This window comes from Balaenoptera physalus (genome assembly GCF_965194825.1).
Source record: "Balaenoptera physalus genome assembly, chromosome: 1".
NCBI classification, from domain to species: domain Eukaryota; kingdom Metazoa; phylum Chordata; class Mammalia; order Artiodactyla; family Balaenopteridae; genus Balaenoptera; species Balaenoptera physalus.
This window is the reverse complement of record NC_138882.1, coordinates 191,852,673-191,878,453: the sequence shown is the minus strand read 5'-3', so window position 1 is coordinate 191,878,453 and position 25,781 is coordinate 191,852,673. Positions and strand designations below refer to the sequence as shown.

Below are 25,781 nucleotides of genomic sequence, written 5' to 3'. Positions count from 1 at the left end.
AAAAACCAGCGTCCACTCTCCAATGGCCCCCAGCCTCTCGGGGGCCACAGCTGTCCCCAGCCACTGCAGGGGTCTCTTTTTCCATCACTGGGCCACTGAGGTCGCTGTTCCCTGGGGGAAGAGGTGGAGCAAAGTGACAAAGTCCTCACTGAGTGACACTGCAGTGGGGGAGGTGGGCTTCCCCGGGGAGACACACCCATGTGGTCAGTCCACACACGCACATGTATGTGTGACAGCGGGTGTGTACGTGTGTGTGTGTGATGCGTGTTCTGTGTGTGAGATATCTATGTATGTGTACGTGAGATATACGTATGATCAACCTGTGTGTAATATATGTGCATGTGTGAGACATGTGTAAGATACACACGTAGACAGAGAGACGTATGTGTTCTTAATAAATGACCGCTACCTGTGAAGGGTCGGCAGGAGGATGCTGGCAGGACATAAGGAAGTCTGATGGTCAAGCTACCAGCACCTGAGCGTAAATGCCCATGAGAGCCAGACCTGAGCTTTCCAGGACCGTCGCGTGAGGACTCGGCTGGGCCGTGCCAATGAAAAGAGCAGAATGAAACATTTCAAATGAAATGATGAAACGAAAACAGTTCAAATCAACTGAAGGCTTATACGTGGGCCTAGCATGTATGGGGGGAAGAAAGCGCAAATAAACATTAGCAATGGCTGCAGCTGGGAGCTGTGTGGCTTCTCCCATCTGGAGCTCTCTCTGCACCCGGTGGGACGCTTCCAACACTCCCCTCTAACACGGGCAGAGTGGATATTTATGTCTTATCAAACTCGGCTAAACAAAGGGAATGGGAAAGCTACCATGGTCTCCGCCAGGAGGTGGGAGGGAAGGCAGGGGATGAGAGGGGTGATGCAGAGAGCTGTCCTGTCCGCAGGGACAGCGGAGACTGACGCTGCCCACCCCACCCCCCCGTCCTCACTGCCCCCCGCCGGCTAAAAACCCACCGGCTCTCAGCACACGGGCCCCTGAGGAGCCAGAAGGAAACAAAAGCTAATGTGTTTGGCCCAGGAATCTTCCTTCAGAAGCAACCTCTTAAGATCCACCATGTGGTGCTGAAACCAGAGATATGGCCTGCTAGAGATTTCTAAACTGTGTAGCGTCTGAAAATTAAATCAGTTAAATAATGTGCCTGAGTATTTACGTGTGATGTAGATAATTTAACACCAAGTGCTTAGTGGGAAAGATGAAAGCGGGGGTTAGCCCGCTTGTAATCTCTAAAGGGAACCGTCACTGCGCCTCAGACTCACGCCTGCTTCTTGGGTTTGAAAACCCCTCAGTTAGTGCTGCTTGAAAATGATGCAATTTCCATCTTGCCAGCAGCAGAGAGGAGAGCAGCTCCAGGAATAATGGGGGCGGGGTGAGGGGGGAACACAGAGAGACAGAGACAGAGAGAGAGCTGGAGAGAGAGACAGAGGGCTGGACGGAAGGCCAGTGTTCTGGGTTGAACAGCGTCCTGTCAGAATTCCTGTCCACGTGGACCTGTGCATGTGACCTTTCTGAGAACTAGCGTCTGTGCAGGTGTAATTAGTTAAGACACGTGCGCGCACACACACACACACACACACACACACACACACACACACACACACACACGGGAAGACAGCCAGATGACAACAGAAGCAGAGGTTGGAGTGATGCAGCCACAAGCCAAGGAATGCCTGCAGCCCCCAGGAGCTGGAAGAGGCAGGAAGGATCCCCCCCAGAGCCTCCAGTGGGAGCCCAGCCCTGCCCATGCCTTGATTTTGTACTTCTGGACTCAGAACTGGGAGAGAATGAACTCGGTTGTTTAAGCTCCCCAGACTGTGTCACAGCAGCCCCAGGAAGCTCAAACAGGTGGGAAGCGTGGGAACCATCTGGCTCACACCCTGGCCCTGAGCGCCCCTCTCTCCTCACATGTGGAGGGACAGGTGGCACCGATGCTGGCCTGGTGCTCCTGGCACTACCGCCCTGCCCTCAGGGTACCAAACCCTGGACCACCAACCCAGTGCAGACCAAGGTCTAAGCACACTTCCTGTTCCACATGGAGAGAGCTCCTGCTACCAAGATTCTTTTTTAAAGTCTAGACTAAATGGCAGCTGGAGCCCAGCAGCTGGTCGCCCCCCAGGAGACGCCCCACTGGAGCCTTGACTGCGTCCACGGAGGCCCAGGCAGGGTCCCAGGTCAGACGTGAGCTGGCACAGGGAGAGGGCAGGGAACGCCCCCAGGCTGACATCTGCAGCAGCTCAAGGAGCAAGCCCCCCATCGCCCCAAGTGACCCAGGCCCACAGGAAGCTGCGCAGGGGGGAGACAGGGTGGGGAGGGCTTGCAGTGGGGGGGAGGGGACAGGGACCGTTCCTCCGTGTGCTCTATACCAGGGGTCCCCACCCCCTTGTTAGGAGCCAGGCCGCGCAGCAGGAGGTGAGCGGCGGGTGAGCGAGTGAAGCTTCATCAGCCGCTCCCCGTCACTCACGTTACCGCCTGAGCCATCCATCCATCCCCCCTTCCACGGAACAACTGTCTACCACGAAAACGGTCCCTGGTGCCAAAAAAGCTGGGGACCTTTTACTGCTCTATCCAGTTCCTGTCTGGTTCCCAGTTTTATTATTCTTAAAAGTTTCTTCTACAGACATCTCGACCACAGAAAAATGCTCCCTGAGGGCAGACACTGCTAAGCCAGGCCCCGGCCCTCTGAGAATGGCCCTCCCTCACAGGGGTTAGAGCAGAGCACCAGGCCTCCGGGGAGAGCCGCTCAGGCGTGTCCTCGGGACATCCAGGGCCGAGGGAGCCACACGAGGAGGAGTGGGGTGCCGTTAGGGAAGGCGCTAAATCCCTCGATCAGCCCAATGTGCCCCCTCCAAACGCCTGCTCCCCGAGCCTGCCTGCAGCAGGGCCCCCGGGAGTGAACGTGGCCAAGTCTCTTCACCCAGAGATGCCTCTGTCCACGGCAAAACCAAAATGAGAGAAACCAAGGCAGGAAGCGGACGCGGCAGGGGGAGAGAGCGGGGCTGAAGCAGAGATGTCCCAGCCTGTGCCCCCAGGACTGGACGCCCGGCACAGCCCCGTCACCCGCCTTCCCTCCGGCCAGGCTCCTCCGGGAGGGGTGTCTTCGGGGCCCAGGCCAGCCCCCACTGGCATTCCCAGCATGAAGGATCCCAGGAGGGACGCCCCTTCCCATGGCGCCTCCTACTGCGGCCCAGCCCCGCCCGGTGCTGCTCTCCTAGGACCCGGGCCCCTGCCGCCCACCCAGGAGAAGTGGGAGGGGCCTCCTTACCACCACCGGAGGCACCTCCAGGACCTTGTCCACGTTCTTCAGCGACAGGGGCACGTACCACAGGGTGGCCTTATTGGTCAGCTTTTTGGTACCTTCAGAGAAGACAAACACGTGAGTGATAGCTGGGAGCCAGCAGGGCGCCGGGCACAAGGCAGGCAGGGCCGATGCCACCTCTGGCCCCCACCCCCAAGGCCTTCTTCAGCCGCGAGGTGCACGTGTGGGCACAGACCAGGGAGAGGCGTGGCCCCCAGCCTGGGGACCCCCAACGCCAGCATGCTGCCCCACCCTGAGGCTGCTGGAAAGACTGCAGGTCACGCGGTCTAAGCCTGGGGGGCCTGGGCCTGTCGGCTTTCTAGCCCTTTCTAACTCGGAAGGCCCGCATCTGGAGGGCACCGACTCCAGGAAGCCCTCCCGGGAGCCTCCAGAGCGAGAGGGAGGGAAGGGCTGTGCGGAGGGGCAGACTGGCCACCAAGAGGAGCTCCGGCAGGACAGGAAGCAGCTCATGGGCCTGAGGCGGAGGGGTGGTGCAGGCAGAGCCCACCGGGGCAGCGGGGCCACAGCCCAGAGCACAGCCTGGGGTCGGCTCATCACAGCTCCCGCCCCCCGCGGCCCCTCCCTTCCCCAGGGCCACCTCCTTCCAGGTGGGAGGCACCACACCAGACACTTCTGCTGCTGGTAACTCAGCGCTCCAATGCAGAAGCTTCCATGTGGGGGCTGAGAGAGGGCGGTGGGCTGCTGGCTTCTGCTCTGGGCTGAAGGACAGGAAACAGAACCTTCTCTGGGGCACTGAGCCCAGCCTCAGGGCAGAGTGGTGCCGTCAGGGCGGGAGGCCTGTCTGGGCTGAAAACCGTGGGCCAAAAGAGCCTGGAGATCACTTGGTCCACACCCTTCACTTGTACAGGAGGAGCTTGAAGCCCAGAGAGGTCAAGGGGATTGCCTAGGCTCACACAGCAACTCGACGCCATTCTGAGTACAGACCCGGACCTCCCAGGTCCCAGTAATTTCAGAGAAGTGTTTGCAAGGATGCTTTTTAAAAGTTGCCTCTTCGACACGGACGATTCCCAAAGTAGCGGAGAACAGGAGAACTGCAGGACGGAGAGAGGAAGTGGAGAAGCAAGGAGCAGCCCGGGGTGGTGGGGGGCTTGCCGTAAAGTCCCCCTCAGTAACTCACTTCCTACCAGTTCCTTCTGACCTGCCTTCCCAAGGCGAACCTGGGGCTTCAGTTTCCTCCCCTTAAACGTAGCCCCAAGGACCAAGCCAAGCCCTGGCGGGTCAATTAGAAAGAGGGTGAGGCCCCTGGCACCCAGGCCTGCTCCTCATGCCAGGATGTCCGCCGCTCCGCCCGGGCTCCACGGCACCACCAGGACCACAGGCAAATAACACGGAGAAATATCTTCACTGCACTTTGACTGAGAGTGAATCTGACAACCTGCTTTGGGGAATAAAGATTTCCTGTTTGACTCAGCTAGAGCCAGCCTGACAAGCTGGTTTCCATGGAAACCCCAAGTGGCCCTCCTCCAGACCCAAATGAACACCGTGGAGCAAATGAGGCAAAACACGCTAATTGTACTTTATCATTTAATAAAACCATCAAAAGACAAGTGCAGCGCTAAAAACATCTATTCTGAAATCTTGAGAGCTCCCAGCTATTTTCTGGAGTGATTCGCAGCAATCACGTCCCAGTTAGCTTAATATTTTGACAGTTGCCGGAGATGAATGAGCAAAGGTTTGCTGGTTGTCTGCCTGGGCGCATGCTCGCCCGGCTGCCTCACGACAGGCGGCAAGGCCCTGAGCGAGGGGGATGCACAGAACGGGGGCCCTCACCCCTGGGGTCTCGAAACACGGAGACGGCGCACGAACAGCTTCAGGGTTCAGCCTGGTTGCCTGTTTGTCCGCCCAGCCTGGTCTCCCCACCTGTCCGAGTCCACCCGCCCACCCGGCCCGTGTTCACAGAGCACCTGCTGGGCGGCCCTGCCCCGGGCGCTGGGACTGCCCTGGACCAGGCAGCCACATGGCCTGCCCTCATAGGGTTCCCATCCTCATGGACACACGGGCAGAGATGCATCAAGACAGGAAGGCCTCGAGACACGGGGTCCCAGAGTAAAAGAGACTCACACAGATCCAAACATGGAAAGACGGAGAGAGTTTGAGAGATGCACAGACACGGTGCTGAGACCCAGAGAGGGGCACCCGGATGTGAGAGTAAGGGAGGGGGCGACTGGCCCTTCAGCAGGGGCTCCAGGGCAAGGCGGGCAAGGTGACTGAGATGTGTAGAGAAGGCACAGCCCCAGGGCTCCAGGTCTCGCTGTCCCCATCCTGTGATCCGGCCCTGGGGTCTTCCCGGGGCCTCGGGCCTCCCCCGTCTCGAAAGGCTGGGCAGTGCTGGCCGGTCCCCTCCTCCTCTGAGCTCGGTCCCTCTCACATGCACAACGCCCGGCCCGCTGTCCCGGGAGGCTGTGCCCCTCACAGTCACTTCTCCCCTTCTCGGGGCAGCTCAGGCTCTGCGTGTCCATCCTTCAGGGTCAGGGCGGCTGGGGACACTGGCGGGTGGAGAGCATCCTGACTGCGAGGCAGGGGCTGTCATCTCGCCATCACAGCTCTGGGCAAGCACTGCCTGCCTCCTGCCCGCTCCTGCCCCCAGAGGGGGGATCCCGCAGAAAGTGGGCTGGAGCACGTCCTTGTAGACAAGGCCCCCTGCCCGCTTCCCCTCAGCACAGAGGCCCAAATCTTCCTGACTCATCCACTCCTTCATTCATTCACTCATCAATGACTGAGTCCGCGGCTGTCATGAGCCAACGGGAGAGCACGGCCATTTCCCCTCTTGTGTCAGGAGCAGGGAGGCTCAACCCCCAGCACAGACCAGGAGAGCAGGGCTGGGTCACGTGGAGGGGGGGATGTGGGGGGAGGGGCCCGCCCGCACTGGGCCTCCTCCCAGTGGGCTGCCAGCCCCAATGTGGGAAGTCAGGGCCAGAGGACCCCTTTCTGTGCCACAGCCCGAGACCAGCATCCAAGGTCCCTTCGATGCCAGAGCTGCCTGCCAAATACCGGGCTCAGGCCACAGACGCAGGACATGGGGCACAAGCCCGCTGACCGCTCCCCACCCCCCCGCCCCAGGCTGTGGCTCGGCTAAATCGTTCACTGTGCAGTGGCTGGGCCTGCTGCGGTCACCACAACGCTCCAGATGAATAACTGAGCTCCTGGCCCGTGTCGGGGAGAAGCCTGGAGCCCCTTAAAGATCTCTGAGCACAGAGCTCTGCAGGCAGCCACGGCCGAGGAGAGGGCATCGGGAGGAGGCACAGGACCCACGCAGCTCCTCCCTCTAGAACGAGCACGGACTCTCCTCTGGGTGAGACAGCGGGTGGCCTGGGACGAGGCAGCGGGCAGTGCGGGGGCCCAAGGGGCCTGCCTGCCTCATCAGCATCTTCGTTATAAAAAGCAGCGACTGTGAAGCGAAGCCACACTCCCCTGCAGTGCCCAGTGGGAGGGTGAGAAGGGGTTTCCATGGCTACCACTCCGAGGAAGAGAATATTCAGATCAAAGCAGAGTCAAAGGTTCGCCCAGGGAGCGCCAGCCTAGGCCTGGCTTGTGGGGCCCAGGGGAGCAGAGCAGAAGCCAGGGCAGCGTCTTCCAAGGGGCAGCAGCTCCACCGTGCAGGGAAGGGCAAGGCGGGGGCTGGGGAGACGGCAGGGGGGCCGGAGGGCGGCATGTGCCCTCCCAGCCCGCTCCCACCCTTCTGCCCAGACCAGCTGGCCGCCAGGTCCCTTCCTCCCCAGGAAGGCAGGGGGGCCGTACCCTGGGCTCGTTGCCTAACTCGTCTGCGCCCCCGTTTCCCCGTCTGCAAACAAAGCGAGGACGGCAGAAGTCCCTGCTCACAGGTGGAGGTGGAAATGCAGGGAGGTCACCCACAGACAGTGTTAGGACCATCCAGGGGCAGTCAGCCCTCAATGGACGTGGGCTGCGGCTGCTGCCTTATTGCTACTGTCACCGTTGTTCCCAACCCCGCACGCAGGCTCAGCAAGAGGAAGTTACCTGTGAGGATGTTTTCGGACATCACGTGGACCTGGACCTCCACCGAATGCTTGGAGGTGTAGGTGATCTCCGCGCTGACGTGGGCCACCTCGCCGATGCACATGGGCGACAGGAAGTCCGTGCGCTCCACCTGGGCCAGGGCGGCCACACAGCACTCCTGCAAAGACCAGAGGCGGGTCAGCCTCCCACGAGGACCCAACCTGGACACACTCCCCCAAAACGGCCCTTGGTTTTTTCCCCACTGTTAAAGTAACGCAAGTTATTGCCACTACACACTCCTACATGCAAAACCAGGAGATGAAGCACTGCCCGAGGGCAACACGGCAAAGCAGTTGATACAGGCGATTCTGAGTGGTGGGGTTCCGAGCGGCCTGTTTCTTTTTTCTGACTTTTCTACAAAAGATACGTATTACTTGTATAATGAAACGTGAAAAAAGGCATACATACTTATCATGGAAAATTTGGGACGTACAGAAAAGGAGGCAGAGGAGGGAAAATCACTCCTCCCATCCAGAGATAACCATGGTTTCTATTTTGGGATCTTTCTTTCCAGGCTTTTTGCCCCAAGAACAGGGGATTTACTGGTTCACTTGTTTGGCTGCCTGGCTCCTTGTTTTGCAGTTTTATTCATAGATAGTTGTCACTTACAGTCATGTATAGTTGTCATATATAGTCTTACGTAGTTGTGCAAGCACTAAATATACACTTTCACAATCTGCTTTTTTCACTCAACAGGAGGAAAAATAACCTGCCCGTGTTATGACAAGCTCTTAGCAATCACAGTTCTTCTTTTTAAATGTTATTTATCCTTCAAATAGGCAACCCATTCTCATGACTCAAAATTCAAAAGGAACAAAAGGGTATATGTCCCCGGCCACCCAGGACCCCTTGGTAACTGGATGGACGCAGCCAGTCAGCACGTGCGCGTGGGGTCCAGCTGGATCCACTTGGGAGCTCACATTCTATGAATGTGAGGGACTTCACGATACTCCATTGCAAAGATATTTCTTAACGGCCAAATAAAATATTCTTCTGTTGTTAGATTTGTATCAATCCTCAGTCGTCTCATTATAAATAACCCTGTGATTAGGGTCCTTTTAGTTAAGTCATTTTCAGTATTGGGGATTGTTTCCTGGGCGGAAGGGACAAACATTTCGGTGTGTGTTCCCAAAGTGCTTCTCAGCAGGGCAGAGTGCTTGACGTGGCCCCAGCACTCCCGCACCAGCACTGAAAATCAGCTTTTTTTTTTACGTTTAGTTTTTATTGAGGTAACATTGGTTTATATCATTGTGTAAGTTTCCTGTGTAACAACGTTATATTTCTACTGTATACCCTACAGCGTGCTCACCACCGAAAGTATAGTTTCCATCTGTCACCGGACAGTCGATTCCTTTACCCATTTTGCCCCTGGGCCACTCCCCCACCCCACCCCTTCCCTTCTGCTAACCACTGCCTTGTTCTATCTATGTGTTTTTGGTTTGTTCGTTTATTTTTTGTCTTTTATATTCTACCTATGAACAAAATCATCAGGTATTTGTTTTTCTCCATCTGACTTATTTCACTTAGCATAATTCCCTCAAGGACCACCCATGTTGTGACAAATGGCAAGATTTCATCTTTTTTCTTTTTTACCTCTGAGTAACATTCCATTGTGTGTTTGTGTGTATACCATAATTTACTTATCCATTTATCCATCAATGGACCCCTAGGTTGTTCCATGTCTTGGCTGCTGTAAATAATGCTGCCATGAACACAGGGGTGCAGATAACACTTCGAATTAGTGTTTTCATTTTCTTTGGATACATACTCAGAAGTGGAATAGCTGGATCATATGGCAACTCTATTTTTAGCTTTTGAGAAACCTCCAGGCTGTTCTCCACAGTGGCCGCACCAGTTTACATTCTCAACAACAGCGCATGAGGACCCCTTTTTCTCCACATCTTCACCAACACTGGTTATCTGTTGTCCTTTTGATAACAGCCATTCTGGCAGGTGTGAGGGGATATCTCATTGTGGTTCTGATCTGCATTTCCCAGATGATTAGTGATGTTGAGCATCTTTTCATGTGCCTGTTGGCCATCAGTATACCTTCTTTGGAAAAATGTCTATTCAGTTTCTCTGCCCATTTTTTAATCGGGTTGTCTATTTTTTGTTGTTGAGTTGTATGAATTCTTCATATATTATGGAATCAGCTTCCTTTTCATCCATGCTAACCGAATGACACAAAAGACAATCTTATGTGTGAGCCACAGGACCGTGGATCTTCACTGCCAAACACAGCACCTGGCACTTTTTTGACTTTCTACCAGAAACCAATCAGGGTTTTTAGGACACTGGACAGCATGGGTACCCCTGGGCTGGGGGGGGAGCAGGGAGCAGGAGATGGGCTCACTCTTGAGGGCCTGTCGGCGCCGTGTCAGCGCTGGGCTTCACCTTTCCAGCTGGTCCTCACAGCACCCCTTCTGCAGGGGTTGGAGATATTAAGCTTGTAGGTGACAGTCAGTTCAAGCTCTGGCATGTCTGCACTCTTCCCACCGGCCATCTGCCACCACCTGTGGCACCAACGCACAGCTCTCCCACTTGCGCGAGAACTCACCTGACACCTGGCAAACATGCAAATTCCCTGACCCGCCCCAAACCCGCAGAACCTGCCTCTTTGGAGGGACGCCTGGGGACCTCCATCTTCACCCCTTCCCCGGACAGCCTCAGACACACGGGGGTCCTCTGATAGTTTCTGTTCCTATAAATGTCCTGGAATCAGCTCTCAACGCAGCAGAGCAGGAGCTGAGCAGGCAAGTGCAGCTTGTGGCGCCCCCCCCTGACTTGCCGGGGCCCTGTCCCCCCACCCCCGCCCTACACAGACGTGTCACTCCTGAAGCTAAAACAACGCGAGGGAATTGCTGGGCGTCACCCCGAGTACATTTGTGTGGCTACAGCGCCACCCACTGGCAGAAAGCTGGAAGGGCAAGTGCGAAGCAAGGTGGGCAAGAATGCGGGGCCAGCCTCTGGCTGGAACTTCCAGCCACTTCTGGAAGCTTCTATCCAAGCTCCACCTGCAAGACCCAAAACGAAATAAAGCAGCTGTCTTTGTTGAAGGGTGGCTAAACTATGGACTGGACATGTCCGCACACAGGTAACACTCCTATACGTTAATATTTTAAATGGAAATGCAGCTCGTTTCTTGTGCCTTTAAACATCTGAGCCTTAGATGGACCCCAGCCTTTTTAAGGCTACAGAGGCATTCCTTCACTTGTGGTGGTATCTATGGAACCAGGCCCTGCACTCGGTGCCTGCCCCTGGCCTGGGGTCTGGTTGGGGCACGGATGACAGATAAGCACGTGGCAGGTGCTCCGAAGAGGGCAGTGTGAGGTGTGGGGTGTGGGGTGTGGGAAGTGGGGTGCAGGTGCCGATGTGGGAGGGGCAGCTGCAGGTGAGGGGCTGAGACCTGGATGCTGAGGTGTCAGGCAGGAGAAGGTGTGGGGTGCAGACACCCCAGGCAGAGGGGAGGGCAGGGCGACCCCGGGGGAGCTAGAGGCTGCTGCTGAATCCATGTCCAGCTGGGTGTGGACAGCACAGGCTGGGACCCAGGCAGCTCCAACATGACTAGGAGCTGCCGTTTACCAAGACCTAGCGGGCCACCCCAGGCACTCCATAAAGACCTCTGTGACCCAGAAATTCAAAACATAGGCTGACAAATGTTTATTCAGTGTGAGCGTCTCCAAGCTGTAGGTGTCTGTGGCTGTAGGTGTCTGTGGCTCCCAGCGGCTCAGACACACCCATAACTCCCTGCTTCGGGGCGTAAAGTAGGAGGAGCAGCCCTGACCCGGCAAGCAGCCGTGAGAGTTCTGATCAGCATCTAGCCCAAGAAGCACCCTCTGCCATGTTCCCGAAGGCAGCCTGAGTTGCACTGCCCATTGGGCACAGATGCCTGGAAAACCACAGGGCTGGGCTCCTGAGGGGCCACGGGGCTTTAAGCCGGGACAGCAGCTTCAGAAGCAGAGCCAGAGAAAACAGGTCTGCGCCCTGGACTCAAATCCCAGCTCTGACACTAGCTCTTGACCTGGTCTCTCTGCAAAATACAGATAATAAATGGTACCAGTGACTGCTGCCAGGATTCAAGCGGATGCTGTGTGGAGAGGAGGGGTGGGCTGCCCTGCTCTCACAGAAACGTAGGGATCAAGGCCCAGAAAGGGTTAACTCCTACTGCTCTTGTTATTTGAGCTGCACCTGCCCCCTCACCCACCCAGGCCCTCTCGGCTGATGCCCACTCAGAGGATGCAGCTCTGTGACCTTTGGGAGCCACATGACTTTTCCAGGCCTCCGTTTCCCCACCTACAAAATGGGGTTAAGGAGATTCCCCAGGTAAGGAAGGTCAAGCACGCAGTGCGGCCACTGGTGCATCGTAAGTGTGCATTAAACAGAAGCTCTCCACAGACAACTACTCCAGACACACAGCTAATGGGAGCCCACTGCGTTCCAGACCTTGGCCTAGATGCTAAGGGAATCCAGCCGGGAAGTGACGGGCAAAAGTCCCTGCCCTGGTGGGGCTTACATTCTAGTGGGGGAAGCAGCCCAGAGCTAAATGAGCAAAACGCAGTGTGCCAGGAGGGACGGTGCTGTGGACGAGAGCTGGGAGCGGTGAGGGAGCCGGTCGTCGGGGGCATGGAGATCGTATTTACAGAGACTGGAAGGAAGGGGGAGCTACGTGGGTCTCTGCGGGAAGAGCGGTCCAGGCAGGGGAAAGGGCCAGTGCAAAGGCCCTGGGGCAGGAATGCTGGCGTGGCCCAGGGGCGTGACGAGGGCAAGGAGTAGGAGCCGTGCCCTGACTTCACACAGGACGGGTTTCTCTGGCTGCTGCTGGAGAGCAGACAAGGGCAGGGAGGCCTGTTAGGAAGCTGTTTAGGCAATTTTGGCAGGAAGTGACAGTGGCTCGGCCCAGATGGCGGTGGGGCTGGTGTGCAGTGCTCGGACCTGGAACTATCCACAAGGTGAAGTTGACAGGACTGGATGCCAGTGTCCACGGGTGGGAGGAAGAGGGGGTCAACGGAGGCTCCAGAGGTCTAAATTTACTGAGCAGAGGGAGGCCGTGGGAGAAGCAGCCTGGGAGCGGGCCCCGAGAGTCTTTTGGGGCCCATCCAGGTCGAGGGCTGATTAAGCATCCAGGGGGAGCCAGCCAAGAGGCACCAGCTGGACAGAGGACCTCGGGGCTGTGTCGTGGTACTAAAGCCACAGGCTGGATGAGACCACCAGGGGAGTGTGGATGGCAGTGCCCCCAGCCCACCCAGAGCCCCAGCAGAGCCATTCAGAGGCCAGCCTCAGCCCCCTGGAGCTGCCTGTGGCTCACACCCCCTTCCTGATCCTGGGATTCCAGATCGCTATCCTGGGGCCACCAGCCCAGAGGCATCTCCCAGCCAAGAGGTCAGACCTGCACCCCAGGCTCACTCTGGGGAAGGAGTGAGAACAAACAGGGATTCAAAGCACAGGTTCAAGACCCAGACCAGCCACCTGCCTCCCCATGTGGCCTCGGGCAAGTATCCAAGCTCTCTGGACCTCAGCTTCCTCATCTGTGCACTGGGGATAATACAGTAACCACCTCGATCTCTAAGGGGTGTCGTGAGGACGACACAGGCTAAATGCTACAGAGCTTTGCAAAACCCTAGGTGGTCACTGAACCCTGGCGGTTAACAGGGCATTGTCACCCACTTGGCCGCCCGAGCCCCTCCTCCCTCCCTCCCCAGTCCTGGGGCTCTTCCTTCCCAGCGTCCAGCCTCTCTTGCCAGGCCTGGCTGGGAGCCTCACTGTCTCCCTCTCGGAGGGTCTACCAGGGGCCTGGCCCCCACCTCAGCCCCGGCCCCTCGGGCTCAGGCCTGTCCTCACAGCCACCAGAGGGCGCTCTCTGAACGTGGCCAGGTTTGCCCCAGAACTTCAGGGGCAAATTCTTAGCAGGCGGGAGAGCCCCTTCCTCACATGGAGGGCCCAGCCCAACCCACTCCCACTCCTCCCCAGGCGGAGGCCCCCAGGCCCACGTCCACCCACACACACTCACCCGGCTTGGTTCATCCTACACACACACACACACGTGCAGTGCTGCACGCCACGCGCGTGTGCACACAGTCTGCGCGGGCGCGGAATCGGCCTCTGGGCCTGGAGGACGATGACACAGCAAGTGGCTAGCCGAGGCCCCCAGGTACCCAAAGCCTCAGGCTTCCTTAGAGCCGCTTCCGTGCCTGCCTGGTGCCGAGCTGGCAGTTGGGGCACAAGACTGACTCCTTCCCCCAGCACCCGAGGGGAGGGGCTTCAGAGAGAACGGCAGGTCCCGCAGGGCTGGGGGCCGGGCAGGAGATGACGGGCTGAATGCCCCGCAGCTGCCCTGAAGCCTAAAGCCACCAGCCTGGCCCTGTCTGGGCGGCGGGAGGAGAGCCGGCACCATCGCAGGAGTCTGTGCTGGCCTGTGCGGCCCGGAAGCCACCAAGGGGAGAGCCCAGACTTGCCTGTGGACCCAGGGTCAGTGGAGCAGGGGAGGGATGTGGGTCCAGGCCGTGTGACACCCAGGATTAACTGCCACCCATGCAGGCTCTGGGGGGGCTGGGCCCCCGGGGGCTCAGGAAGCTGACTCTCCCTGAACACAGGGGGAGGGCTGGAAAGGTGGCTCTGTCAGCTGGCAGCTCTCAGCTTAGTTTCTGGAGGTCCCCACCCCTCCTCGCTGAGCCCCAAACCAACTGCCAACCCAAGGGGTCCCCAGTCCAGGGCCGGAGCTTCCCAAAACGCCCAAGGCCCGGGGACTGGGGCGGGGAAGGCTCCAGGCCTGGCCTCCACCCAAACTCCCTTCCTGACCCGACAGTGGACAGGGGTGCGGCACCGCCAGAGGGGACGCTAGGCCCCCAGGGCCCGGGGTCTTCCACGTGACGCTCACCCCGTTCTGGCTGTTGCAGTGCCGGGTGCTGATGATGGCCCCTGCCTCCTCGATCATCTTCAGGATGGTTCCTCCGTGGACGTTGCCGGCCACATTGGCGTCATCTGGCCGCATGATCCTGGGGGGCGGGGGGGGAAGCAGCAAAGTGAACCTCGGGAAGGACGTCACTCGTGAACAGCAGCAACCCCGGGGAGGGGCAGAAGGTCCTCCAAAGGGCCCGATGGCTCCCAGAAAGGGAAAAAGAACTTCCCGCGTGTTTGCTCAGGGTGGGTGCTGATCTGACAGCCAGACAAGAGGCTGCAGGGTCGTGTTTCCACGTGTTTCCACCTTCCTGCCCTAGGGCCGCAGGCACCCGGCCTGGCAGGTACCAGGAAGGGCGGGTGGCGGGGACTTTCCACAAAGGCCGTGAGCATGGCAGCACGGCGACCCGGCTGTGGGGTGCCCAGCGCACCTGCCCCTCCTGGTTTCCAGGACTGCCAACGACCAGCAGAGCTGAATGAGCACAAGAACACAGGCTCTGACCCCTTGGAAAATGGACAAATTCCCAGGACCGCCACCTCCATCAGGAGTCCCAGGGGAGCTGGGCTCGTGCGGCCACAGATGTCCTGAGAACTGGAAACAAGCCGCAGCATCAGACCCATCAGCAGGTGAACGCCCGCTCGCCACCTGCCTCCGGGCTCTGAGAGAGCACCAGCGGGGCCCGATTCCCTGGACTGAGAGCTGGGAGCTCCCCAAGGTCAGGAAGGATGGAAATGCCACCCCATTTCCCCAAGAAGAAAAACCCTGTCCTTGCCGTGGGCAGTGGGGAAGCCCCGTGAAATCCCCGGAGTCCCAACAAGCCAGCCTAGTGCTCCTGCCTTGGGCAACCCCAGAGAGGCTGGCACTTTCCCAGACTCCAGTCTGGCTGATGAAATCTGCCTGCACCAGCCTCAGGCCCAGAGACGGGTACCAGGCAATGAGCGAGTGTGCGGTTCCTGGGTGCCCAGCATCCCTGGGCCCACCCAGCCTGTTCCAACCCGCTGGCTAGCATGGCCCCCAAGGCCGGACCCCCCACCCTGGGCCACGGAGCTCCACTGCCCTCCGGGTGTGGCTCCTTTCAGGCAGACTCAGAGATCGTTCCTGGCTCCCACTCTCACTAGCTGGGTGACCTGAGCAAAGCTGCCAAAACCCTCACTTCTCCGCTTCCTTGTCTGTAAAAGAGGAACAACAGCACCGCATTTGACGGTGGGGAAGACTGAATCACTCAAGACAATGCAGATAACAAGCTGGCACACGGTCAGACATAAACGTTCACCAGCACTTCTTCCCCCTTCTCTAAGTGTCAGCCAACTGACCGCAGGAAGGCTGGAGGCTCCAAGAAAGAGCCGTAGCTGCCATTTTCTGGAGCAGATGAGCACCGACATCCTGGGGTGACTGACAGCTGTCTGCACCTGTTCCCCCATCTGAAATGTCACCCCTTCATCCTGGGGGGCGGGCATTCAGGCCCCCTGCTTCTCGCCTGCATCACTGGCTCAGGGACAGCCGCGACGGTCACCAAGCAATGACCAGGGGAACCCCCAGAGCACAGGAAAGAAGCATCACTTGGCTTCTCAAATTTTCATTTTAAAAGATTTTTGAATCAACTCGAAATAGATTAAAAACTTGAACACAAGACCTGAAACCATAAAACTCCTAGGAGAAAACATAGGCCTTAGCGATGATTTTTTTAGATTTGACACCAAAAACAAAGGCAACAGAAGCAAAAATAAACAAGTGGGACTACATCAAACTAAAAAGCTTCTGCACAGCAAAGGAGCCATCAGCAAAATGAAAAGGTAACCTGTGGGATGGGAGAAAACATTAATATCCAGAATACATAAAGAACTCATACAATAGCAAAACAAACAATCCAATTAAAAAATAGGCAGAGGATCTGAATGGACATTTTTCCAAACAGGCACATGAAAAGATACTCAGCATCATTAACCATCAGGGAAATGCAAATCAAAACCACAATGAGGGGACTTCCCTGGTGGTCCAGTGGTTAAGACTCCTCGCTTCCAAAGCAGGGCGCGTGGGTTCGATCCCTGGCCAGGCAACTCGGATTCCATATGCCGCATGGTGCGGCCAAAAAATAAAAACATTTAAAAAAAACCCAACACAATGAGATCTCACCTCACACCTGTTAGAATGGCTATTATCAAAAAGACAAGAAACAAGTGCCGGCAAGGATGTGGAGAAAAGGGAACCCTTGTGCACTGCTGATGGGAATGTAAACTGGTGCATCCACTGTGGAAAACAGCCTGGAGGTTCCTCAAAAAATTAAGACTAGAACTATCATATGATCCAGCAATCCCACTTCTGGGTATTAATCTGAAGGAAATGAAATCACTCTCTTGAAGAGAGATCTGCAGCCCCACGTTCACTGTAGCATTACTTACAGTAGCCAAGACATGAAACAACCTAAGTGTCCACTGATGGATGAATGGATGAAGCGGACATGGGGTGTGTGTGTGTGTGTGTGTGCGCGTGTGTGTGTGTGTGCATAATTCAACCCTAAAAAAGAAGGAAATCCTGCCATTTGCAACAACATGGATAGACCTTGAAGACAATTAAGCTCCATGAGATAAGTCAGACAGAAGAAGACAAAAACTAGATCATTTTACTTATATGTGGAATCTAAAAAGCCCAAACTCATAGATACAGAGAACAGACTGGTGGTTGCCAGAGGCCAGAGGGGTGCAGGGGGGATGGGTTAAAACAGGTGAAGGGGGTCAAAAGGTACAAACTTCCAGTTATAAAATAACTCATGGGGATATAACGTACAGCATGGTGACTAAAGGTAACAACACTATGTCATATATTTGAAAGTTACCAAGAGAGTAGATCTCAAAAGTTCTCATCACAAGAAAAAACAATCATAGCGATGTGAGATGATGGGTGTTAAGTGAACTTGCTGTGGTGGTCATTTCACCACTCACACGTGTGCCGGGTCACCATGTTGTGCAGTTTTATATGTCAATCATATATCCATAAAGCTGAAAAAATAATTTAAAAATTTAAAAACTTTTTAAGTTTAAAAACTTCGAGCTTATACTGAGTTGTTTTTTTTTTTAAGTTTGAGTTAAGAGGTAGCCAATTCAAATAACAAAACTGCTGTATCAGACTCTTTCCTTTGTATTTGTTTTCAACTTAGTAAAGACCAGACAGTGCATCTCTGCATGAGGGAACAGGTGCCTGGTGGATGCCGAGGTGGGGTAAGGGCTTTAGTCCAGACAGGTGAGGACCGAAACGTTTTGACACCAGGAGTACCAGAGCCTGCCTCTGGCGGAGCCTGGTTCCTTTCTGTGGGTTTCCCTTTCCCGGTCTGTAAAGTGGGGCTGCCCACGCCAGGCTGGTGCAGAGGGATGCAGGGCCAGGGGGAGAAGTGCAGACAGAGGGCCCCAGGGTGCAGGAGGAAGTGCTTGCATCCGGCAGGGCCCTGAGGAGGGAGGGACTGATAAGGAGGTGGCCTCTGAAATAGGAAAACAGGGGATGGCGCCTGCGCCACTCTGCCACACTGGGGGTCCCTGGGGACCCCACGCCGTCAACATCCCACTGCCCCCGGGGTCCCTGGGCACTTAGGAGTAAATGCCAGGCGCTCCAGAATGCATACTCTCCAGCCCCCTCCCGTCCTGGTCACCCTGGGTCCTGCCCCAAGGACCGTCCTAACCCCCTAGGCCGGCTGGCCACCCAGGCACGCGGCGCAGACACAAACCTTCCCCCAGGACCTGACCCTGACTCGGCTCTGCAGTTCCTGCAGACACCGGGGGGCCGGAGCCCAGCTCACTCACCCCTTTCCTGTGGCCCCAAATCAAGACTCCTTCCCCCTGGCCTCCCCGTGGTTCCTTCCCGGCCTCCATCCCCAGGCTGAGCTGTGATCCCACACCTGCTGATCCCACACCTGCCCTCCCTCCCTCCAAAGGGCTCAGGAGCGGCTGGGCAGGGTCCTCCTCAACTCGCCTTCCCCAGGGCTCCCCCGACGCCTGTCACCTCCAGGCAGGACGGTGAGGAATGAGGGCCGCCAGGAGAACATGTGGCCCCTCTGTGGAGCTTTTGTTTTCCCACTTTTAGTAAAGACATTAAAAAAGAAGAAAAGACAGCCCAGCAGACCAAGCACGATGCCATGCAGCACTGCCCACGGGTGTCTGAGCAGGGACGCAACGGGGCAGTACTGGGCACGCACGCTGACCGGCTGCGGCCGTGCAGGGGTCTGAGTCCAGGATGCCGAAGCTCTGGGTTTTCAAGAGAAGCTGGCAATCCAGAGTCTAACGTGACATCTCCTGATATTTGACTGGCCACGCCCGGCTGAAATGTTTCAACCCCACGCAGGCCAGCTCGGGGGGCAGGGGGGCGGGGGGCAGAGCAGGTGGCGGGCCTGACCCAGTCCTGGGGGGAGACTCTGTGTGACCCATTCTCCCTCCCACCTCTCTCTGCTCCTCTGCCCATGCCAACCTGCGACTCCCTCGCTCCTTGGACCCCAGAAACTTCAGAGGAAAGTGGAAGGTCAGCCCAGGGAGCCCCTGCGGCTTCCCACCCCTCACGTCCTCTCGGCCGGCAGCGGCACAGACACTGCCTCTGGCGAGCAGGCCCACACCCCGCACATCCCCTTCACCATCCGCCACTCCCCCCGCCTCCCAGCAGTGGCCTCTGAATGTCACCATGTCACCCACTGCCCCTCCCCTTCTACTCCAGCTGCTCCTGCCCCAGAGCACAGGATGAGATGGCCAGGGCTGGGCCCGTGGCTAAGCGAGGTACACACCACCCCGACTCCGCTCCCCTCCGGAGCAGACACAAAGCTGAGGGTAGGGGTGCGAAGGGAGCTGCACCGGCCCGGGTCAAGGAGTCACTCCCAGAAGGGGCAGCCGCTCACCTGGACGCCGGGGAAAACTTCGCACAGGACGTGACACCTGGGCCAAGTCCCGGAGGGGGAGCAGGGCTGAGCCGGGGACAGGGGGCAGGGGCTGTTCCAAGAAGAGGGCGCACCTCAGGGGAAGGCCCCAGCGCTGGGAGAGCTCGGTGGGTCCAGAAACAGATGACAACCCGCCAGCGCTGGCCAGCGGCCTGTGGGGGGACGGGGGTGAAGGGCGGAGTGGGACGATGGAGCCAGGAGCTTGTCACAAGGGGCTGGGGCTGGCTGGGGACAGCGTCTGGACTTGTTCTGGGGGACGGGGCGGCTTCGGGGAGACCGAGGCAGGGCTGGTATGTGAGGAGTCACTTGGGGACCAGGGGAGGGGGGCTTCTTCGTCTGCCTCTTGCCTCCCAGCCCTAACCCACCGCCTACCCCACTGCCTCAAGAGTCCCTCTTCTTAAGCAGGAGTGCACTCCCCTGCTCAGACCCTCCAGGGCCCCTCCTACGGAATAAAGATTCAACATCCAACTCCCGGGACTTCCCCCGGTGATCCAGTGACTCCCGCGCTTCCACCGCAGGGGGAGTGGGTTTGATCCCTGGTCGGGGAACTAAGATCCTGCATGCCGTGCTGGGTGGCCAGAAAAACAAAAGATTCAACTTCCTAGTGAGGCGTTTGAAGCCCTCAGGGATCTGGAACTTTCTTCGCCTGATCTCCCACTGCCCTGCAGGGCTCCAAGCTGCACCTGCCCAGACCAGCGCTGCTGGCCAGGCACACCCGGACCTTCCCACCGCCCTGCCTGTGCCCACCTGTCCCGAGGGGCTCATCGATGAACGGGGAGCATGAGTGGCTACAACCTCCCAGAGGGCAACCTGCTGTTATCGTTATCCGCCCAAACTCCAAATGCATAGGCTGCTCTAAGCCAGCCGTTCCACTGAGAGGAATTCACCCTACAGATGTCTGCACACATGATTAAACCAAGTGTGTTCAAGGTTACTCACTGCAAAGCTGTTTATCATGCAAAGACTGGCCGTGTCCTAAATGTCCACCAATAAGGGACTCAGATTAACTTACATCCACACAATACAAGAGTGCACAGCCCCAAGCAAGAGGGAGGAACCGTCCAGGAGAAGCACCGTTAGATGAAAAAAGGCAAAGCGCAGAATGATGGCAACTAGGTGACTGACTACACCTGCAGGCCCCGTGTAGACCATCCCTGGAGGGAGGCCAGGGAAACCGGAAGCTTCCATTGCCCTTGAGAGGGGAACTAGCGACTGGAGTCGGGGTGGTATGCTCTAAGGACAAAGAACAAGATAAACTCAAAGGGCCAATATTGCCAGAACAAAGAGTTACAGGACTCCCATCACTCTGTCACAATGGGACCATTGCCATGTCCCAGAGCCCTCCCAAGCAGCATGCCCTGTCCCTTTCCCATCCCATATAAGGAAAGACATTTGCCCAGATTTCCTCCCGCTCAGCACGCTGAAAGTATACATACTCTGCCCGGTCAGCAGATGACTCGCAGGTTCCCTGGCTATAAAAACAGAGAAGCAACCGATGCTCATGGTCGACCTTCCCTGGCTACCAGGAAGTCGGCCAGCTGTTCTGGCAGCAACCCTTCTCTTTAATAAACTCTGTCTTCCTTACATTCTGCCTTGTGTCTGGAAATTCTTTTCCAACCCACGCTCAGACCACGACATTGTGGTGGCCCGTACGGGGATATCTCTTGGGGGATCTCTTTCCCCACCTCCTCTCCTCATTCCTTGGGACTCCCTGTGAACAGGCAAGCTGCCGGGGAAGCAACAGAGGACTCTGGCCAGGGCCACACCCCGGTGTGTTCCGAAGGCTCCACGCTCACTTCGCCCCAGTAACTGCCGCCCAGTTACTGGGGCTCACTTCGCCCCAGTAACTGCGGTGAGGGTCCCTCTGCGTTCCTCCTGACTGAGGACTAGGCCGATTGGTATCGTGCGGGCACGGGTCAGGCATTTAAAAGCCATTAGGGCGCCTGCCGCTTGAAGACTCCCGTGAAGGATAAGGGGGTCACGGAACGGACCAGGCTGTTAGAGCATCTGCCCCCAGCAAGACAACTTCCGTGCACCGTGAGGCACACACTGGTTCAAGCAGAACACCGAGCCCCCTCCCCTGGGCCGCCGCCTTCCCGCAGGACTACAAGGCCGATTCCTCAGCCTCTCTTCTCTGTTACTTTCACCTTCTTCTCGGTCCAGATTGACTTACAGGAGCCTAAGTGTTGCCTCTGAGCCATCCCAGCAGTGCCTTTTCACGTTTCAGGGCATCACCAAACGGTGAGTCACCCCGCGGGTCCCGGGAATCTCTCTCTCTTTCCTTTCTTTCTCTGCCTGAGTCACAAGGTGCCTCAGTCGCACGCTCAGGGGTCACCTCTCACGGTCGGACGCGATTGTTGAGACGGTCGACCCATTTTGTGCCTTAGTCGCACGGAGAGATCACTGGGACAAAGGGGACGCCTTTCTGTCACCCGGTGACTCTCAGTACCCCCGTTCTATGGCATACAGGCTAAGAACGGGTTCTGGTATGTCTCGGGAGCCTCCCTCAGACTCACCCCGCGGCTGTATCATCAGGAACTGGGAAAATTTGACCCTGAGAATCTCAAAAAGAGGAGGCTCATTTTCTTTTGTAATACGGCTTGGCCCCAGTATAAACTGGGGGACCGAGAACAATGGCCTCCTAATGGCACACTAAATTATAACACGATCCTCCAACTTGATCTCTTTTGCCGGAAACAAGGAAAGGACTCAGAGGTTCCTTACATCCAGAACTTTATGGCCCTTAGTCAGAATCTGGAGCTGAGGGACTCATGCCGCCATGTGTCTTTCTGTTGCCGCCTTATCACCCCGACCCCCTCTGCCTCCCTCTCCATCAGATCGCCTAAGCAACCCTCGACTAGACCTTTCCTGTCCCCCACCCCATCAACCCCCTTTGCTTCAGCCCCTGCCCCCGCCTCAACCCACAGCTCCCAACAGCCACCCCCTTATCAGGGCGAAAGCCCCCTCTCCCCTCCCCACACAAGATCGAGGATTGCCCAACGCCAGGAAACAGATTCTAATATGCTTCCCTTAAGGGAAGTAGCAAATGGAGACATGGGCACTATTAGAGTCCATGTTCCCTTCCCCATGTCGGACATTTCCCAAATTCAAAACAAGTTAGGTTCCTTCAGTCCGGATCCCACGACTTTTATTAAGGAATTTCAGGCCCTCACCATAACCTTTGACCTGACCCGGCGAGACGTTCATGTAGTCCTGACCGCTTGCTGTACTCATGAAGAGAAAAACAGGATATGGGCATCAGCCCAAGCTTGGGCAGACGAGGCACAGCTCTGTTTCCAAAACCTGGATGGTTTGGGGACCCATTTGGGGCTGGGTAAATGACTCTCTTTGTAACTACACCCTCAATTTTAATCAGACTAGCCTGGAGTGGGATCCCTGGTCCGAGGAAAATAAATATGATGTACATGAAGGTAACTTCACTTTGTGTTGGGGAAATTCGAGGAAAAATGTGACTAAGAAAATATTAATGAAGACCATATCCCCATAAACAGCTCGGTCCTGGGAACTAAATATGTGGGGATCGGTGTGACCACCAGACACTTACTTAGTTTAACCTCCCGGCAAGATGCTCCTCCAAAATATAACATAATTCAGCTAATATTCAGAAATTTGTTATGCCAATCCGCCCGTCACACTCATCATCAGTCAGAGCCCAGATTCTCCCCTTTATGTATAGATGATTACTTCCTCGGAGTTTGGCCTTCCCAATATAATCCTAGGCCGTGGGACCCCATTCTATTTCCAGAGGAAAACTCCCAAAAGGTCAGAGCCTGGCTCTGGGGACCCACAGCAGGGGTATCCTTGAGGGGCACCGGATTTTCATTTCTATGCGGTAACGGGGTCTATCTGGATCTTCCCACACTTTGGAGGGGCTCCTGCACAATTACTGCCGTGGTCCCAGAGGCGACCATTATGACTACAAAGGATTTAGCTTCCTTGGGAGGCATTCCCAGCCTTGGGTTCTTCCTTGAAGAGGCCTTAAGACCTGTCCTGGAGAGACAAAAACGAACCGCTGCTTGGCGGGGACGTGCTTATGATCACCCAGTTCTTGATGAGCCTGAAATAATACGTAACGTCTTTAGAGGCCTCTCCTGGTTTGCAGGCGTACCCCTTAGAGAGGGGCGTTCTCCGTCTCACCATCATGGACAAGGAACCTTGGAAGGCTACGGTAGCAGCCACTGAGGAAGAGCAGTCAGCCCTAGGCTCTCTGGCCGAGGTGGTTTTATAAAATAGGAGGGCCCTTAATGTTATAGCAGCTGAGGCGGGGGTGTCTGTGCCCTACTAAATGAGACAGGCTGCTTCTATATTAATACCTCCGGCCAGGCTGAAGAAGACCTCCAGGTTCTAAAGAAAAACATCAAATTAATAGAAGATTTAAAAGAGAGAGCAGTACAGGGCCCCAAGCTGGCTTTCCAACCTCCTCTCCTCTATGGGGATGCAGATATGGACATGGCTATTGCCCTTGTTGGGACCATTAATCCTGATAGCCTTTGTTTTGTTGTTTGGTCCCTGCATTATTAACACATTATCTAAATTCATCTCTCAACAGGTTCAAAAGATTCAGTTCCAGATGGTGCTACAACAAGAGTACCAGCCAGTCGGCACACAGAATACACTGGAATAAGCTGCCTAATCATTCTGCAGGATCTCATCTCCCTCCGTAAATATACCCTGATAGAGAGTGGGCATTGGGACCCAGGGCCCCACAACGCCCCTGGTCCAGCAGGAAGTAGCCAGAGAGATTGTCACCCGCTTCTCCTTACAAAAAGGGTTCCTGAACGCCTGAGAAGGAGCTAGGCAAGTAGGTAGACGTGAGCAGGGTATCCAATAAGGCCAAAGAATTGGCCCTGTAAATAAAGAGAGGGGGGAATGTAGTGTGCTACAAGGACAAAGAACTAGATAAACTCAAAGGGCCAATATTGCCGGAACAAAGAGTTACAGGACTGCCATCACTCTGTCACAATGGGACCATTGCCATGTCCCAGAGCCCTCCCAAGCAGCATGCCCTGTCCCTTTCCCATCCCATATAAGGAAAGACATTTGCCCAGATTTCCTCCCGCTCAGCACGCTGAAAGTATACATACTCTGTCCAGTTAGCAGATGACTCGCATGTTCCCTGGCTATAAAAACAGAGAAGCAATCCATGCTCATTGTCGACTTTCCCTGGCTACCAGGAAGTCGGCCAGCTGTTCTTGCAGCAACCCTTCTCTTTAATAAACTCTGTCTTCCTTACATTCTGCCTTGTGTCTGGAAATTCTTTTCCAACCTGCGCTCAGATCATGAAACGTAAATATCTCAGCATTCCCTCGAAAAGATAAAGACTCCGTTTGAAAACAGAACCACAGGAACTCCCTGGCAGTCCAGTGGTTAGGACTCAGTGCTCTCACTGCTGGGGGCCCCGGGTTCGATCCCTGGTCAGGGAACTAAGATCCCACAAGCTAGGTGGTGCGGCCAAAAAATAAAAATAAAAACAGAATCAGAAAACAATTATCCCACCTGAAATACGAACTCCTTAATATAACTTTTTTCTAATTGGCTTTATTCAACAATTCGTGAATCGGGCAGCATCCCATCTAGCAAGCAGAAAGGAGCTCCTCTTTTTTTTTTTTAAACTAACATTTATTTTTTTAAAAATAAATTTATTTATTTATTTTTGGCTGCTTTGGTTCTTCGTTGCTGTGCACAGCTTCCTCTAGTTGCGGCGAGCGGGACCTACACTTCGTTGCGGTGCACGGGCTTCTCATTGCGGTGGCTTCTCTTGTTGCAGAGCACGGGCTCTAGGTGCACGGGCTTCAGTAGCTGTGGCGCGTGGGCTTCAGTAGTTTTGGCACGCGGGCTCAGTAGTTGTGGCTCGCGGGCTCTAGAGTGCAGGCTCAGTAGTTGTGGTGCATGGGTTTAGTTGCTCCATGGCATGCGGGATCTTCCCAGACCAGGGCTCGAACCTGTGTACCCTGCATTGACAGGCGGATTCTTAACCACTTAGCCACCAGGGAAGCCCAAGAGCTCCTCTTAATATCATTAAATATCAAGTAAGCGTTCAAGTTTCCTCAGCTACGTCCTAAATGTTTTGAAATCTGCAATTGTGAACTGTTTTCATAACTGCCCAAAGCTGTAAAGAACTCAAATGTTCACTATCTGATAAAGAGATAATGAAGACTACTAGGCAACAACAGCAAGAATCACGGACACACACACACACGTGAAACTCACAAGCACTATGCTCAGTCTATGACTCCATTGATGAGAAATTCTAGAAAAGGCAAAACTATAGTGATAGGAAGCAGACCTGTTTGCCAGGGGCCAGAGCTGGGAGGAAACCAACTGCAAAGGGGCAGGAAGGCACTTTTTTTTTTTTTGAGAAATGTAATTAATTAATTTATCACTTATTTATTTATTTATTTTTGTCTGTGTTGGGTCTTGGTTGCTGCATGGGGTTTCTCTAGTTGTGGCGAGCGGGGGCTACTCTTCATTGTCGTGCGTGGGCTTCTCATTGCATTGGCTTCTCTTGTTGTGGAGCATGGGCTCTAGGCGCTCGGGCTGCAGTAATGTGGCATGCGGGCTCAGTAGTTGTGGCTCTAGGGCTCTAGAGCGCAGGCTCAGTAGTTGTAGCGCACGG

The 25,781-nt window shown here is 55.8% G+C and overlaps 1 protein-coding gene across 1 annotated transcript in view; it reads right to left on the bottom strand.

Moving 5' to 3' along the window:
- ACOT7 (acyl-CoA thioesterase 7) overlaps window positions 1–25,781 on the bottom strand; it is a 92,515-nt gene that overhangs the window by 59,136 nt on the left and 7,598 nt on the right. Inside the window, exons 2-4 of the mRNA XM_082469332.1 lie at window positions 14,215–14,332; window positions 7,302–7,458; window positions 3,273–3,364 (exon numbers count right to left, since the gene is read on the bottom strand). Coding sequence (XP_082325458.1) covers window positions 3,273–3,364; window positions 7,302–7,458; window positions 14,215–14,332 — 367 coding nt within the window. The remainder of the gene's footprint in view (window positions 1–3,272; window positions 3,365–7,301; window positions 7,459–14,214; window positions 14,333–25,781) is intronic.